The 14864-nt window shown below is 45.1% G+C and overlaps 1 protein-coding gene across 1 annotated transcript in view; it reads right to left on the reverse strand.

The window, feature by feature from the left end:
* Nucleotides 1–1455: 1455 nt before the first annotated feature.
* LOC311100056 (transmembrane protein 132C-like) overlaps nt 1456–14864 on the reverse strand; it is a 219838-nt gene continuing 206429 nt past the window's right edge. Inside the window, exons 6-9 of the mRNA XM_084140799.1 lie at nt 8958–9166; nt 6656–6938; nt 3372–3563; nt 1456–2692 (exon numbers count right to left, since the gene is read on the reverse strand). Coding sequence (XP_083996925.1) covers nt 1637–2692; nt 3372–3563; nt 6656–6938; nt 8958–9166 — 1740 coding nt within the window. The 3' untranslated portion in view covers nt 1456–1636. The remainder of the gene's footprint in view (nt 2693–3371; nt 3564–6655; nt 6939–8957; nt 9167–14864) is intronic.

Below are 14864 nucleotides of genomic sequence, written 5' to 3' on the forward strand. Positions count from 1 at the left end.
ATACAGAAGATAGCCCTATTTGGTAAAAGACCAAGTCCATATTATGGCAACAACAGCTCAAATAAGCAAAGAGAAACGACAGTCCATCATTACTTTAAGACATGAAGGTCAGTCAATCTGGAAAATCTCAAGAACTTTTAAAGTTTCTTCACGTGCAGTCGCAAAAACCATCAAGCGCTATGATGAAGCTAGCTCTGCTGCAGAGGATAAGTTCATTAGAGTTACCAGCCTCAGAAATTGCAGCCCAAATAAATGCTTCACAGAGTTCGAGTAAAGACACATCTCAACATCAACTGTTCAGAGGAATCAGGCCTTCATGGTCGAATTGCTGCAAAGAAACCACTACTAAAGGACACCAATAAGAAGAAGATACTTGCTTGGGCCAAGAAACATGAGCAATGGACATTAGACTTGTGGAAATCTGTCCTTTGGTCTGATGAGTCCAAATTTGAGATTTTTGGTTCCAACCGCTGTGTCTTTGTGAGACGCAGTGTAGGTAAACGGATGATCTCCACATGTGTGGTTCCCACCGTGAAGCATAGAGGAGGAGGTATGGTGGTGTGGGGGTGCTTTGGTGGTTACACTGTCTGTGATTTATTTAGAATTCAAGGCACACTTAACCAGCATGGCTACCACAGCATTCTGCAGCGATATGCCATCCCATCTGGTTTGCGCTTAGTGGGACTATCATTTGTTTTTCAACAGGACAATGACCCATAACACACCTCCAGGCTGCTTAAGGGCTATTTGACCAAGAAGGAGAGTGATGGAGTGCTGCATCAGATTACCTGGCCTCCCCAATTTAGACGGTTTGGGATGACTTGGACCGCAGAGTGAAGGAAAGCAGCCAACAAGTGCCTAGCATATGTGGGAAGTCCTTTAAGACTGTTGGAAAAGCATTCCAGGTGAAGCTGGTTGAGAGAATGCCAAGAGTGTGCAAAGCTGTCATCGAGGTGGCTTACTTTGAAGAATCTAAAATCTAAAATACATTTTCATTTGTTTAACACTTTTTTGGTTACTACATGATTCCATATGTGTAATTTCAGTTTTGATGTCTTCACTATTATTCTACAATATAGAAAATAGTAAAAATAAAGAAAAACCGTTGAATGAGTAGGTGTGTCCAAACTTTTGACTGGTACTGTATGTAAATAGGTTATTTCTGTTTTTTATTTGTAATACATTTGCAAAAATGTCTAAAAATCTATTTTTGCTTTGTCATTATGGGGTATTGTGTGTAGATTGAAATAATTTTATCCATTTTAAAATAAGGCTGTAACGTAACAAAATGTGGAAAAAGTGAAGGGGTCAGAATACTTCCCGAATGCACTGTAAGCTTTTCTTTAATTAAAGACAAGGGAACAGACATCTAAACTAATTCAAGTGACATTGAAGTTCACAAGTTCCCACATATCCAATGTGGTGTCATGGCACATTTTTCCCCCTCATTTATGATCCTCAACCATTACGACAGTTACCATGGAAACAACACTTGCTGGAATGTTCCATCTTGTTGTCATGGCGAGGTACAGTGCCAACCAGTTTCAGTAAAAAACACCCCCTCACTCCCTTCTTACTCTGAAGGCATTCGGGTGAGTTAGAGTTACTCATTTGTCCACAAAAAATACAATCCCCTCTATACAATGTTCTTTGTAGCATTCTCGTTCAACCTCTCCATGTAATTCCGGAGCTCTTGCGAGTCCCCCAGCTCGATGTCCGGACACACCCACTTAATGTCGGTGGTCTGTCCGAGTGCCAGCGGGCTCAGAACTGGGCATCCGTTACTGGGCTTGATGTTGGCGAAGGTGGTAAATTTGACCCTCTTCCTCTTGGTGGTGGGTGAGTTGATTGACTCGTTCCTGCCTCCTGGGCAGCCTCCCTGGGCACTGCCCTTCAGAACACCTCCGTTCAGCAACTGGCTGCCCTCTTCCAGGGTGCTGCCCAGCTCGTCCTGCTGCTGCTGCAGACACAGGCCCTCCTCTTGGCCAAGCCACACCCAGTCGTGGGCATGGGGCATTGCCTCGGGGGCCTCCAGGGGCAGCTCTTTGTGGCGGTACTTGAGGGCGTAGGAGATGCAATTGATGAGGAAGACCAGGATGGCCAGGCAGAAGACCCCCAGCAGGGCGTACATACCGATCTCCAAGTCAGTGAGACTGCGGCGTGACGACAACAGATCCTCGTCCGTGCTGCGGCCTCGCGGCAGCTCCTCCTGGGCAGGGAACTCAGAGAACCCCCCAGGGACTCCTCCGTCAGCCGACAGCCTGTCTCCATTGGGCCTCACCGGGACAGGCGCCTTGATTGTGGTGGCCCCCCGGTTCATGATCCCAGCCTCAATGTCAGAGATGGAGCCTCCGTAGTGGGGCGGGTCTGGTCGTGTTTTGCCTCCAGGGTGGCTGTACGGCTCCTCAGAGCGGCTAAACCTAACGCAGACATTTCCCACCCCGGCTGCCAGAATGGTGCGTCGCTTCGTCTTCTGGCAGATCTCTGATGATGTCATCTCCAAACGCACCAGTAACCCCTGACCTTCGCCGTTTGCCACGATGACCGGCCACTTCCACTCCGCGCTTCGCCTTACCGACACCACCTGCTCGTCCAATGAGGTGGCTGTGAGCACAAAGTGGGCGGGGTCGTAGTGGTCCAGAGGGGTCATGGAGCCATCGCTGAACTGAAGCCAGGCACTGATGAGGGACTCCTGAGGACACACACACACACAAACACACACATGCACACACAAAGACATCAGTGTTCTTCTATCATAAGGGTAAACTCCAAAACACCCTGTCTGAGCAGTGCTTCAACAAAACCAATCACCACCCACATGTCCACTCTATAACACCAACTCCCCATGGGACACATAACTACTGCAGGTATAAAAGGAATGCATGCTTCCCTGTCATAATATAAACTGTTACTATGTTACTACACAGAGGAAACCGGTATCAGCAGGAGTCTAATCTTTTCATCTTCATCAAGAGAGAAAAAGAAAGAAAGAGTGAGTGTAGAAGTAAAGAGAGAGAGAGAACCCCTGCAGATGTAAAGATATGTTTAATTAGCCCGTTTTAAAAGCAGAGGAGAACTTCAGATGAGAAGGAGTACTCTGCAGCTGTTCCTCTGAAAATATGTCATAGTTTCAGAAGCAGACCTCTTCATTGAGATTAGATCAATAATTTGACATTAGAAACACATCATATTCACTATAAAGGATCAAATGGCAGCCAATGTGACTCCACCTATTCCGGGTGAGAAAGTTACAGTTTAGCCTTACCGATTGCTTACATATCTCATATAATTCCCATATACCATTTCTATCTATGGGTGAACATATGATATATTTTGTGCAGTAGGTTGCTGAGGCATGTGTGTGTGGTAACCTGTTTGAGTTTCTGCATGACTTCCTGTGTGGTTGTCGTGGCGACGATGGCCCTGTTGCTCCCTGGGCTGAGCTGGAGGGACAGAGAGAGGCCAGAGACCAGCTGCACTCCCAGCTCTGTCACGCTCACTTTGTCATCCAGAACCCTGACCATCCGCTCAGCCAGGATCGAGTCAGACAGAGGAGACATCACCTGCAACATCATACACACACATTAGTGTACACACAGACACATACAGACCCCCCCCCCCCCCCTTGTATATATTCACATCACCTACACAAGCATTCACACTGAAGCCATTATGATTAATGATGGACAGGGAAGAGCTGGAGATGGGTTGCTGGAGATGTAAGCATGTAAATGTGTGTGATGTGTGATGAGAAGGGAAGCACTCCCATCTGCTCCCATTATGCCTGAGTCTCCTCTCCACCCTTATCCTCTTCTCCACCACCAGCCTCCACACAGACTGGAATGTTCCCCAATGCTGGAAGGGGGCTCAGAGTGAAAAAGTTTGGGAACCCCTGCTGTACAGGACCACAGGCTGGCCAACACACTTCCCCTCTACAGCACCGTACTGTTAGAGCTGCACAGCTGCATGCTCACCACACTGGTAAACACACTGGGAACACACAGGGCCAGCCGTGCAGATCTGTGTACTGTGGCACCTCTAGGGCTGGGTCAAAAGTATACATATGCTGTCATGATTATATAGGTAGAAATACCTTGTTGTTACCTTGGTGCTTTTAGGTCTCTTTAGGACTATTTTATTATCTAAGTGGGTACATTGTGTCACTGGTCAGATTAAGCCAAAAGCTTTATCCTAAAATCCAGCAGAACACCTACCACCACATTCTCATCCAATGTCTTTTAATCTACTCTAGAAGAAAGTGAAATAAAATAAGCATTAAATAAAAGTAACTAACCAAGTAAAGAGGCGGACATTATCTAAATTGGGATTTTGGCAATTACTCTATTTCCCCAGAGTCAGATGAACTCGTGGATACCATTTTTATGTCTCTGTGTCCAGTATGAAGGAAGTTAGAGGTGGTTTCACAAGCCAATTCTAACTAGCATTAGCGCAATGACTAGAAGTATATGGGTATCTGCTAGCATGCTATGACTTCCAGTCATTGCGCTAACGCTAGTTAGCATTGGCTTGCGAAACTACCTCTAACTTCCTCAATATCCTCAAGATTATCTCAATATGAAATAATATCTGGGTAACAATTAAGTAACTTACTGTGTTGGGAAAACTGAAAACTACCCATTATTGGCAGAGAAGTTTGGAACTCTCTTTCTTATTGGTTTAATAACTAATTTACTGCCTGGGGATGTCACCAGGCAGGCCAAAACTCCATCCCACCAAAACAGGCTGACATTTCAGGCGGTCTTTTCAAACAGCTCTTACACTAAAAGGGCATGATCATAATTTTCACAATTTCACAGTATTATTCCAACCTCATAGTGTGGAAATATATATAAAACACAGGAAAATCACATTTTTGACTGCACTGGGCCTTTAATTGCATCTGTTGGTGACATTGTAAAGACATGAATAGCAAAACAATGAACCAATCAATGCTGCATTTGAAGCTTTCAGTAAGCTTTCCCCTGCAGTAGTTACTAATGGAAGTGTTAGGTCTTTGGGAAAAGCAGTGATTGTGCCTCTTAAAGCTAATAACCGGTTTGTCTGAGGTAGAGTGATTTATCAATTTAGCGGCAGCTCAAACAGCAGGGCAGGCAGAGATGTATCTGACACATGAAATGGGTTGGATCTTTGGTTACCGTGGAGACCCAGGGCCATCTACTCCCCTTTCATCAGCATTCACTTTGATAGTTTGATTCCAAGACCCTCCATGCCAATTGCAGTGATTGCTCTGCTTTTTATCGAAATGTAATTCCAGACAATTGAAGACCCTCTTGCTTGTAGATGGATCTAAAATCACTCCAGTGAAGCAAGAGGCAATTTTGCTATCAAATAAAACTTCACAGCCTCTCTAACAGCATTGTTAATACTGAGGCTGCTGCATGTGGGTTTCTCTGAGTGCAGTGTGTGTGCGCTTCAGGGGGGAGAGGAAAAAATTAATGAAGAGAGATGGAAAAGCATAGTGTGTTCTGTTTTGTGTGTTTCTATGCATGTGAGTGATCAGCATATGAAGGAGGGGAGGATTAAAACATTGTATTTTTTTTACTTTGAGTGTTTATGTGTGTGTGCGTGTGTGTGTGTGCGTGTGTGTGTGTGTGTGTGTGCGTGCGTGTGTGTGTGGTGTGTGTGCATGCATATGCATACATGTGTGTTTCTCTGTGTGTGAGTGTGTGTATGTAATAAGCCACCTATAATAGCAGGACAGGGCAGGGACATGATGGCTTTGTAGCAGAGTGAATGATCACAGGGTAAACAACTTTGACTTCATAAAGTTCCTCTCCACTGTTATTGAGTCATAGTCATTCTCAAACCATCCAAAATAACACACAAATATAGGGACAACACAGTGCAACGATTTATATCATTTCCATCCATTTCCCAATATGATATCTTTGCTCTGTGTTTCTGTCTGTGGGCCAGTGTCTCCACTGGAAATGAGAAATGGTTCTCAACTGACCAACCTGGGTAACGTAAAGGTAATACACCAACGTACACCAACAACACACTGTAACTCACCAATGAGGAGAGGATATGTATGTCCATGGATCAGGCCTTGCAAGAGCTGTTGTGTTGTTGGGGAAAAACCTTGATCGATTGTATTTTACACCGTAAGAGGGCACCCCTCCTCTCCCTCTAGAGGAGCCTGCTGTTAGTAATCATCTACATGGGATGGGGGGTGTCTGGTGGTGTGTGTGAGAACACGCACTCTGAGACTTAGCAGCCTTTATTGGGCGTGCCGCAGGCTCACGTTGCTTTGTCAGTCCCTGATTGGCTAAGTGTTTGTGCTGTGCCGAGATCGATTCTGTAACCTTTTTTAAAAGCCTCACTCGCAAAGAGCCTCCGTTTACTTTGTGTTTTTACAATCGTTCTTCTTCCACTACCCATCCTCTATTATTTTGTCCAAGCAGGCGCTCTCTTTCTCTCACTCTCTCTTAATCATAAGGTTTCTCTCTGTCCCTAGCTCTCTCACACACACTAATGCTCTCATTACCACTCTTTCACCCCACCATCTCTGTCTCTCCCCCTTTCAATCACACTCTCTCGCCATTTCACTCACACTCAAATGTTCAGACTGCTGTATCACTCTTTAATCACTTCTCTCTCATTCCCTCCATCTCCCTCTCCCTCTCTGTCGCACCTGTAGTTTGGCTGTGCCAGTGCTGAGGCCCATCAGGACCTGTCCCTCCAGTAGATGGGCCACACGTTGGTCCTCCACCCTCAGTAAATCCTGGACCAGGTCAGTGACATCCACCTGCCAATCACTGCCCAGCAAGAAGTCCTGTTGGCCATGTCCATCAACTCCCAGGGCCACAAAGTGTGTGAGGACGCGCACCGTGGTGCTCTGGTACTGAGGGACACAGCCACTCTCTGTCTTCTCACTGTCCCTGTCATCACCATCATCCACACTCACCCTCTCATACCTGGAAAAAAATAAGGAAAAAAAACAGAAGCAGAATAAAAGGAGCATTTAAGTAGGAAAATGTAAATCAAATCAACAGTTTACTGCAGTTAACACAGACATATTTGGACGTGGGTATTCGTTAACTCCGAAGCAACAGATCTAATCATCTCAATGCAACCTAATTTCTGACTAAAAATATGTTCACATGCAAGGTCAAACTGTTATTTGATATTTTGAGAAACGTCTGTATTTTATATATCAAATAGTTCTCTACTCTATTCTATTCCTCCATTACTCTTACTTCTCTGTCTCTATCTTCACCTCCATTCTTTACCAGTGTTTGAATTGAACGAGGTATTGAAACCCTGTTACTTTTCCTACTAGCACTGGCTTTGCTGATAGCTACTTTATTGAGGGAAAATGTACTTAGTACGACTGTGATATGTTGTTGTCTCACCTAGCTATCTTAAGATGAATGCACTAGTTGTATGTCGCTCTGGATAAGAGCGTCTGCTAAATTACCAAAATGTAAATCTATTGGGACCCAGTGTTCTTCATCTACTGTGATTAGCAGCAGTAGGATGAGGTAAAGTACAGACCAGGGAGAGGCAGCCCTGTTCAGCCCAGTGACAGACAGAGCGTGGCCCAGGGAATCTAACCTCCTGTAAACGGCGGAGCACTGTGACAGACCGTCAACAAAGAGGCTATGGCCATTACCCTGACGCCACTCAACTCCATTCTCTCTAAACTCTCTACCTCCCATTCTCTCGCTCTACTTCTACCTTATGTGTTTTCTCATTCAAGTCTCTTTCTCACTTTCACTGAATTCATTCTCTTTAAAAACAACTCTCTCTCTCTTTCTCTACTCCCGCCCTCCCTTCCTCTCTGTGCTCTGGGCCAGGTCAGGTGGCCAGGGGAAGTGTGACACTGACAGCTTCCATTAGGTTAATGAGGTGTGGCCGTCCAGGCAGAAAAACAGGCTGACAGGTTAACATGCTGGAGCTGCCTGGCTTAGAGGCCCGGGCCCTCCATGCCTCCCCCACCACCCCATTCACCGGCGTGACGAACATGGCAGCCTAACTCAGGTGACATTAGCGGCGGGCAGCAGAAAAATTAAGAAAAGTAGGCGAGGTGTGTTCTCACGGACGGCCGTCAGGTCAGATAAGGTCTGGCAGTGTAATAAGCTCGCTTCCAGAAGCACGATATGACTCGACTGGCTCTCTCACCTCTCCTACCCACTGGACTAAAGCGCACAGGGGCAGATGTGTTAGAGCGCCCCCTGGTGGCCTGGCTACTGAAAAATCGATAGAACACATGCCTCAAGCTAAAAAACATATGCATCAAGCTAGGACATCATATTTCCTAGAAAAACTGTCCTTTCTATAACAACGAGAGAAAATGAAAGACAGACTCCAACTCTAGTCTTCTCTCTCTGTCTTCCTTGTTCAGACATGCCGTTGCCACCAATCAATCTCGCCTTCACGACAAACAGGAACAAGGTTGACTGCCTTTGTAAGGACATTTACAGAATGTTGAGGAGATGAGAACAGAATTGTCAGACGTGTTAGTCTTGCGTCTGGCTGACAGTAAGTGAGTCACAGAGAGAAGTGACTGAGAGTCACAACAATAATTGAAAGTCACATTCTTAAGCTGCTCACACCCCCTCAGAGAGAGCACCTGAGTCACCGGCGTCACCTGGGTATCCAGAGAACAGCGGTGGCAATAGAGAGGGAGCGTAATACCGGACAGACAGGTGTAGGCGTCATGATTAAGACATTAGCATCATCACAGTTATTCTAAACGTCCAGATGAGGATGGACTTATATGTGGGCAGACTGGTACATTAGGTTCCAAGGCAACTTCAAAAATAAGTGGTAAATATATGGGAGGTGATGGTACAACCACCTTAATTAACATGATGTTTGAAGATGATCCTTGAATGTTAGTTTTTTACTCTGCACTGCAATTATTGTGAACATCTGTTTCCCAAGCAGTATGAACCAGGTAACACATCTCACTGTCTGGTAAAACCACACACCTCTTGTTGCCGGTCGCCATTGGAACCCTCCAGCCTTTGATCTGGCTGAGCTCTGGGTCGGCCACGTCGATGAGCAGGGGGAGGCGTGGCATCCACACACTCATCTCCAGCTGGGCACTGAGGTAGCTGTAGGTGAAGTTGAGCACCATCCTCATCCTCCCTCTCGTCTCCTTCCCATTCACAAACACATAGTCACAACGATCCGACACCTGGGGGGGGGGATAGGAAAACATGTTATTAAGAGAAAGACAAAAGCAACTAAGTTCAACATGTAGGCTAATGCTTTATGAAAGAATAGGATGCAACATTACGTATTTTTCTTTTAAGGGCCAAGAGTTACAGCAAATTATTTCTATGCAAATATTAGTCATGCAAGTTTGTACAGCCAGAGGAATGTATTTATTTTATTCTTATATCCTTCAAAAGAAAATCTGCCATTTCTAAAGATTTTAAATCTCTCCCTCTGCTCTGTAATGATTTCGATGATAGACTTGGCATTTTTTGACCATGCCCTTGAAGTCTCTATTCAAGTGTGTGTGTGTGTGTGTGTGCGTGTGCGTGTGTGTGCAGCCAGATCGCTCAAGATTTACTTCGAAATTGGACGTCTGGGGCAACAGTGAGCACCATCAAGTTGTCTTGGGTTTTGCTAGGGCTTAGTGGACGGGGGTGGTGGATGGGCGTAATCCCATGACTCCCATGACTCTGGATCCGAAGATCGCGTTTTCAATCCCAGAGGAATACCTTTTTTTTTTTTTCCTATCCCAAACCTTTACCCTTAACTTAATCATTTGTTATGAATGCCTAAACTTTATGTTTTAACGTTATCCAAACCTTAACCCTTAAATTTAAAATACTTCAAAGTTTGACGTTTGGAGAAATGGATCGATGCTGTAGCTCCCTCTCCCTCTCTCTCGCACCTGTAGTTTGGCTGTGCCAGTGCTGAGGCCCATCAGGACCTGTCCCTCCAGTAGATGGGCCACACGTTGGTCCTCCACCCTCAGGGGGGCCAGTATGAAAACGTATGCACTCACTAACTGTAAGTCGCTCTGGATAAGAGTGTCTGCTAAATGACTAAAATGTAAATGTGTAAAAAACACTTCAAACCATGAGATAATGTTGGTGGATGTGTTTAACTATTCTTGTGAGGACCAGAAGTCCCTACAAGAATAGTAAACAAACAAAAATTTTACCAACTGGGGACATTTTGTTAGTCCCCATGAGGTCAAATGCTATTTTTAGGGGGTTTAGGGTTAAGGTTAGAATTAGTGTTAGGGTTAGAATTACGTCAAGGGTTAGGGTTAGGAGCTAGGGTTAGTTTTAGTGTTAGGGTTAGGAGCTAGGGTTAGGTTTAGGGTTAGGGTTAGGTTTTTGGGTTAAGGTTAGGGTTAAGGTTAGGGTTAGGGGAAGAGTAGGCATTAGGTTTAGGATTAGGGGTTAGGGATTTTGAATGGGACTGAATTGTGTGTCCCCACAAGGTTAGCTGTACAAGACTGTGTGTGTGTGTGTTTGTGTGTGTGTGTGTGTGTGTGTGTGTGTGTGTGTGTGTGTGTGTGTGTGTGTATACTGACAATGCCAGTGTGGAGAAATGGGCTGAAAATGATCTCATCAGATGGAGCAGAGAAAGACACAAATCCCAAATGCCAATCAAGAAACAAAACCTTAGCTTCAAGCCACTCCTCTTCACGATTGGCTGAATCCGCCTCGTCTCCTCCAATCAGCTCCAAAGCCTCTTACATACATTACCTTCAGAAAGTATTCACAACCCTTGACTCTTTTTCCACATTTTGTTGTGTTACAGCCTGAATTTCAAATGGATTAAATTGAGATTCTGTATCACTGGCCTACACACAATACCCAATAATGTCAAAGTGGAATTATGTTTTTCAAAATTTGTACAAATTAATAAAAAATGAAAAGATGAAATGTCTTGAGCCAATAAGTATTCAACCACTTTGTTATGGCAAGCCTAAATGAGTTCAGGACAAAAATTTTGCTTAACAAGTCACATAATAAGTTGCAGGGACTCACTCTGTGTGCAATAATAGTGTTTAACACCCTAAGGCCGATGTCCACGTCCCTGTGGAAATTAACTAGCATAATAAAAAATTCCCCTGAAAAATCTGTCAGTTTAAGCTAGAGATATCTGTTTTTTTGCATTGGATGCTTCTCAATCCACCGCATCCGCCTATGTCGCACTTCCGCATCTGGTGAAAGGTGACAGAGCTAGAGGTGAAAGGTGACAGAGCTAGAGCGATGTTTGTCAGACCATGAGACATCCCGAAAATCGGTCTTCTCACAAAATCGTCTATAGCGTCCGAATGATTTGACCTACAAACTAATGACCCCTCTATGGAAATATCAGACTCTCACGAACACGATGGTGTTTTCCGTTTTGCTCTACGACCACACAAGCGTCTTGGAACTTGTCTGAAGTCGATACAGTCGATCTTCCAACTTCTTTCTGTAGCGTCCAAACAGTTTGGACTACACACTAATATGACCCCTCTGTGTAAAGGTGAAACTCTCACGAACGCGTACATTTTGGTTCTTTAGGATGCCCACAGGCCTCACAAGATTAGCCTGAAGGTCCCCCAGTACCAGTTTAAAAAATTAATGGAAGTACAGTGCATTCGGAAAGTATTCAGACCTCTTGAATTTCTCCACATTTTGTTACGTTACAGCCTTATTCTAAAATGGATTAAATTGTTTTTTTCCCTCATCAATCTACACACAATACCGCATAATGACAAAGCAAAAACAGGTTTTTAGAAATGTTTGCAAATGTATAAAAAAAAAACTGAAATATCACATTTACATAAGTATTCAGACCTTTTACTCAGTACTTTGTTGAAGCACCTTTCGCAGCAATTACAGCCTCGAGTCTTCTTGGCAATTCTGCATTGTCTTGGCTGTGTGCTTAGGGTCATTGTCCTGTTGGAAGGTGAACCTTCACCCCAGCCTAAGGTCCTAAGTGCTCTGGAGCAGGTTTTCATCAAGGATCACTCTGTACTTTGCTCCGTTCATCTCTCCCTGGAAAAACATCCCCACAGCATGATGCTGCCACCACCATGATTCACCGTAGGGGGATGGTGCCAGGTTTCCACCAGACGTGACGCTTGGCATTCAGGCCAACGAGTTCAACATTGGTTCCATCAAACCAGAGAATCTTGTTTCTCATGGTCTGAGAGGTCCTTTAGGTGCCTTTTTGGCAAACTCCAAATGGGCTGTCATGTGTCTTTTACTGAGGAGTGGCTTCCGTCTGGCCACTCTACCATAAAGGTCTGATTGGTGGAGTGCTGCAGAGATGGTTGTCTTTCTGGAAGGTTCTCCCATCTCCACGGAGGAACTCTGGAGCTCTGTCAGAGTGACCATCGGGTTCTTGGTCACCTCCCTGACCAAGGGGTTAAATACATGTAAAAAAATATATACTAATAATAATAATAATATTTCCTGATCTTTCTTATATCTCTCTGATATAGAACAGACACTTCAGAACAAACTTCTCTTTCATTTTTTGTGGGAACTATCTGTTGTTCCGTGTAGTGAATCTGTTAAATAGGTTTTCATGGGATAATAGCAGTAAGGCCAAATAAAATGTTCATAAAATAATATTTTTATATACAGTGGGGGAAAAAAGTATTTAGTCAGCCACCAATTGTGCAAGTTCTCCCAATTAAAAAGATGAGAGAGGCCTGTAATTTTCATCATAGGTACACGTCAACTATGACAGACAAAATGAGAAAAAAAAATCCAGAAAATCACATTGTAGGATTTTTAATGAATTTATTTGCAAATTATGGTGGAAAATAAGTATTTGGTCAATAACAAAAGTTTCTCAATACTTTGTTATATACCCTTTGTTAGCAATGACACAGGTCAAACGTTTTCTGTAAGTCTTCACAAGGTTTTCACACACTGTTGCTGGTATTTTGGCCCATTCCTCCATGCAGATCTCCTCTAGAGCAGTGATGTTTTGGGGCTGTCGCTGGGCAACACGGACTTTCAACTCCCTCCAAAGATTTTCTATGGGGTTGAGATCTGGAGACTGGCTAGGCCACTCCAGGACCTTGAAATGCTTCTTACGAAGCCACTCCTTCGTTGCCCGGGCGGTGTGTTTGGGATCATTGTCATGCTGAAAGACCCAGCCACGTTTCATCTTCAATGCCCTTGCTGATGGAAGGAGGTTTTCACTCAAAATCTCACGATACATGGTCCCATTCATTCTTTCCTTTACACGGATCAGTCGTTCTGGTCCCTTTGCAGAAAAACAGCCCCAAAGCATGATGTTTCCACCCCCATGCTTCACAGTAGGTATGGTGTCCTTTGGATGCAACTCAGCATTCTTTGTCCTCCAAACACGACGAGTTGAGTTTTACCAAAAAGTTCTATTTTGGTTTCATCTGACCATATGACATTCTCCCAATCCTCTTCTGGATCATCCAAATGCACTCTAACAAACTTCAGACGGGCCTGGACATGTACTGGCTTAAGCAGGGGGACACGTCTGGCACTGCAGGATTTGAGTCCCTGGCGGCGTAGTGTGTTACTGATGGTAGGCTTTGTTACTTTGGTCCCAGCTCTCTGCAGGTCATTCACTAGGTCCCCCCGTGTGGTTCTGGGATTTTTGCTCACTGTTCTTGTGATCATTTTGACCCCACGGGGTGAGATCTTGCATGGAGCCCCAGATCGAGGGAGATTATCAGTGGTCTTGTATGTCTTCCATTTCCTAATAATTGCTCCCACAGTTGATTTCTTCAAACCAAGCTGCTTACCTATTGCAGATTCAATCTTCCCAGCCTGGTGCAGGTCTACAATTTTGTTTCTGGTGTCCTTTGACAGCTCTTTGGTCTTGGCCATAGTGGAGTTTGGAGTGTGACTGTTTGAGGTTGTGGACAGGTGTCTTTTATACTGATAACAAGGGTAGGTAACAACACATCTGCCACACTGATCCTCAACACGGGGGCCCCTCAGGGGTGCGTGCTCAGTCCCCTCCTGTACTCTCTGTTCACCCATGACTGCATGGCCAGGCACGACTCCAACACCATCATTAAGTTTGCCGACGACACAACAGTGGTAGGCCTGATCACCGACAACGATGAGACAGCCTATAGGGAGGAGGTCAGAGATCTGGCCGTGTGGTGCCAGGACAACAACCTCTCCCTCAACGTGACCAAGACAAAGGAGATGATTGTGGACTACAGGAAAAAAAAGAGGACTGAGCACGCCCCCATTCTCATCGACGGGGCTGTAGTGGAACAGGTTGAGAGCTTCAAGTTCCTTGGTGTCCACATCACCAACGAACTATCATGGTCCAAACACACCAAGACAGTCGTGAAGAGGGCACGACAAAGCCTATTCCCCCTCAGGAGACTAAAAAGATTTGGCATGGGTCCTCAGATCCTCAAAAATTCTACAGCTGCACCATAGAGAGCATCCTGACTGGTTGCATCACCGCCTGGTATGGCAACTGCTTGGCCTCTGACCGCAAGGCACTACAGAGGGTAGTGCGTACGGCCCAGTACATCACTGGGGCAAAGCTCCCTGCCATCCAGGACCTCTATACCAGGCGGTGTCAGAGGAAGGCCCTCAAAATTGTCAAAGACTCCAGCCACCCTAGTCATAGACTGTTCTCTCTGCTACCGCACGGCAAGCGGTACCGGAGTGCCAAGTCTAGGTCCAAAAGACTTCTCAACAGCTTCTACCCCCAAGCCATAAGACTCCTGAACAGCTAATCATGGCTACCCGGACTATTTGCACTGCCCCCCCACCCCATCCTTTTTACGCTGCTGCTACTCTGTTAAGTATTTATGCATAGTCACTTTAACTCTACCCACATGTACATATTACCTCAACTACCTCAACTAGCCGGTGCCCCCGCACATTGACTATGCAACGGTACCCCCCTGT

The sequence above is a fragment of the Coregonus lavaretus genome (assembly GCF_964263955.1).
Source record: "Coregonus lavaretus genome assembly, chromosome: 24".
NCBI classification, from domain to species: Eukaryota; Metazoa; Chordata; class Actinopteri; order Salmoniformes; family Salmonidae; genus Coregonus; species Coregonus lavaretus.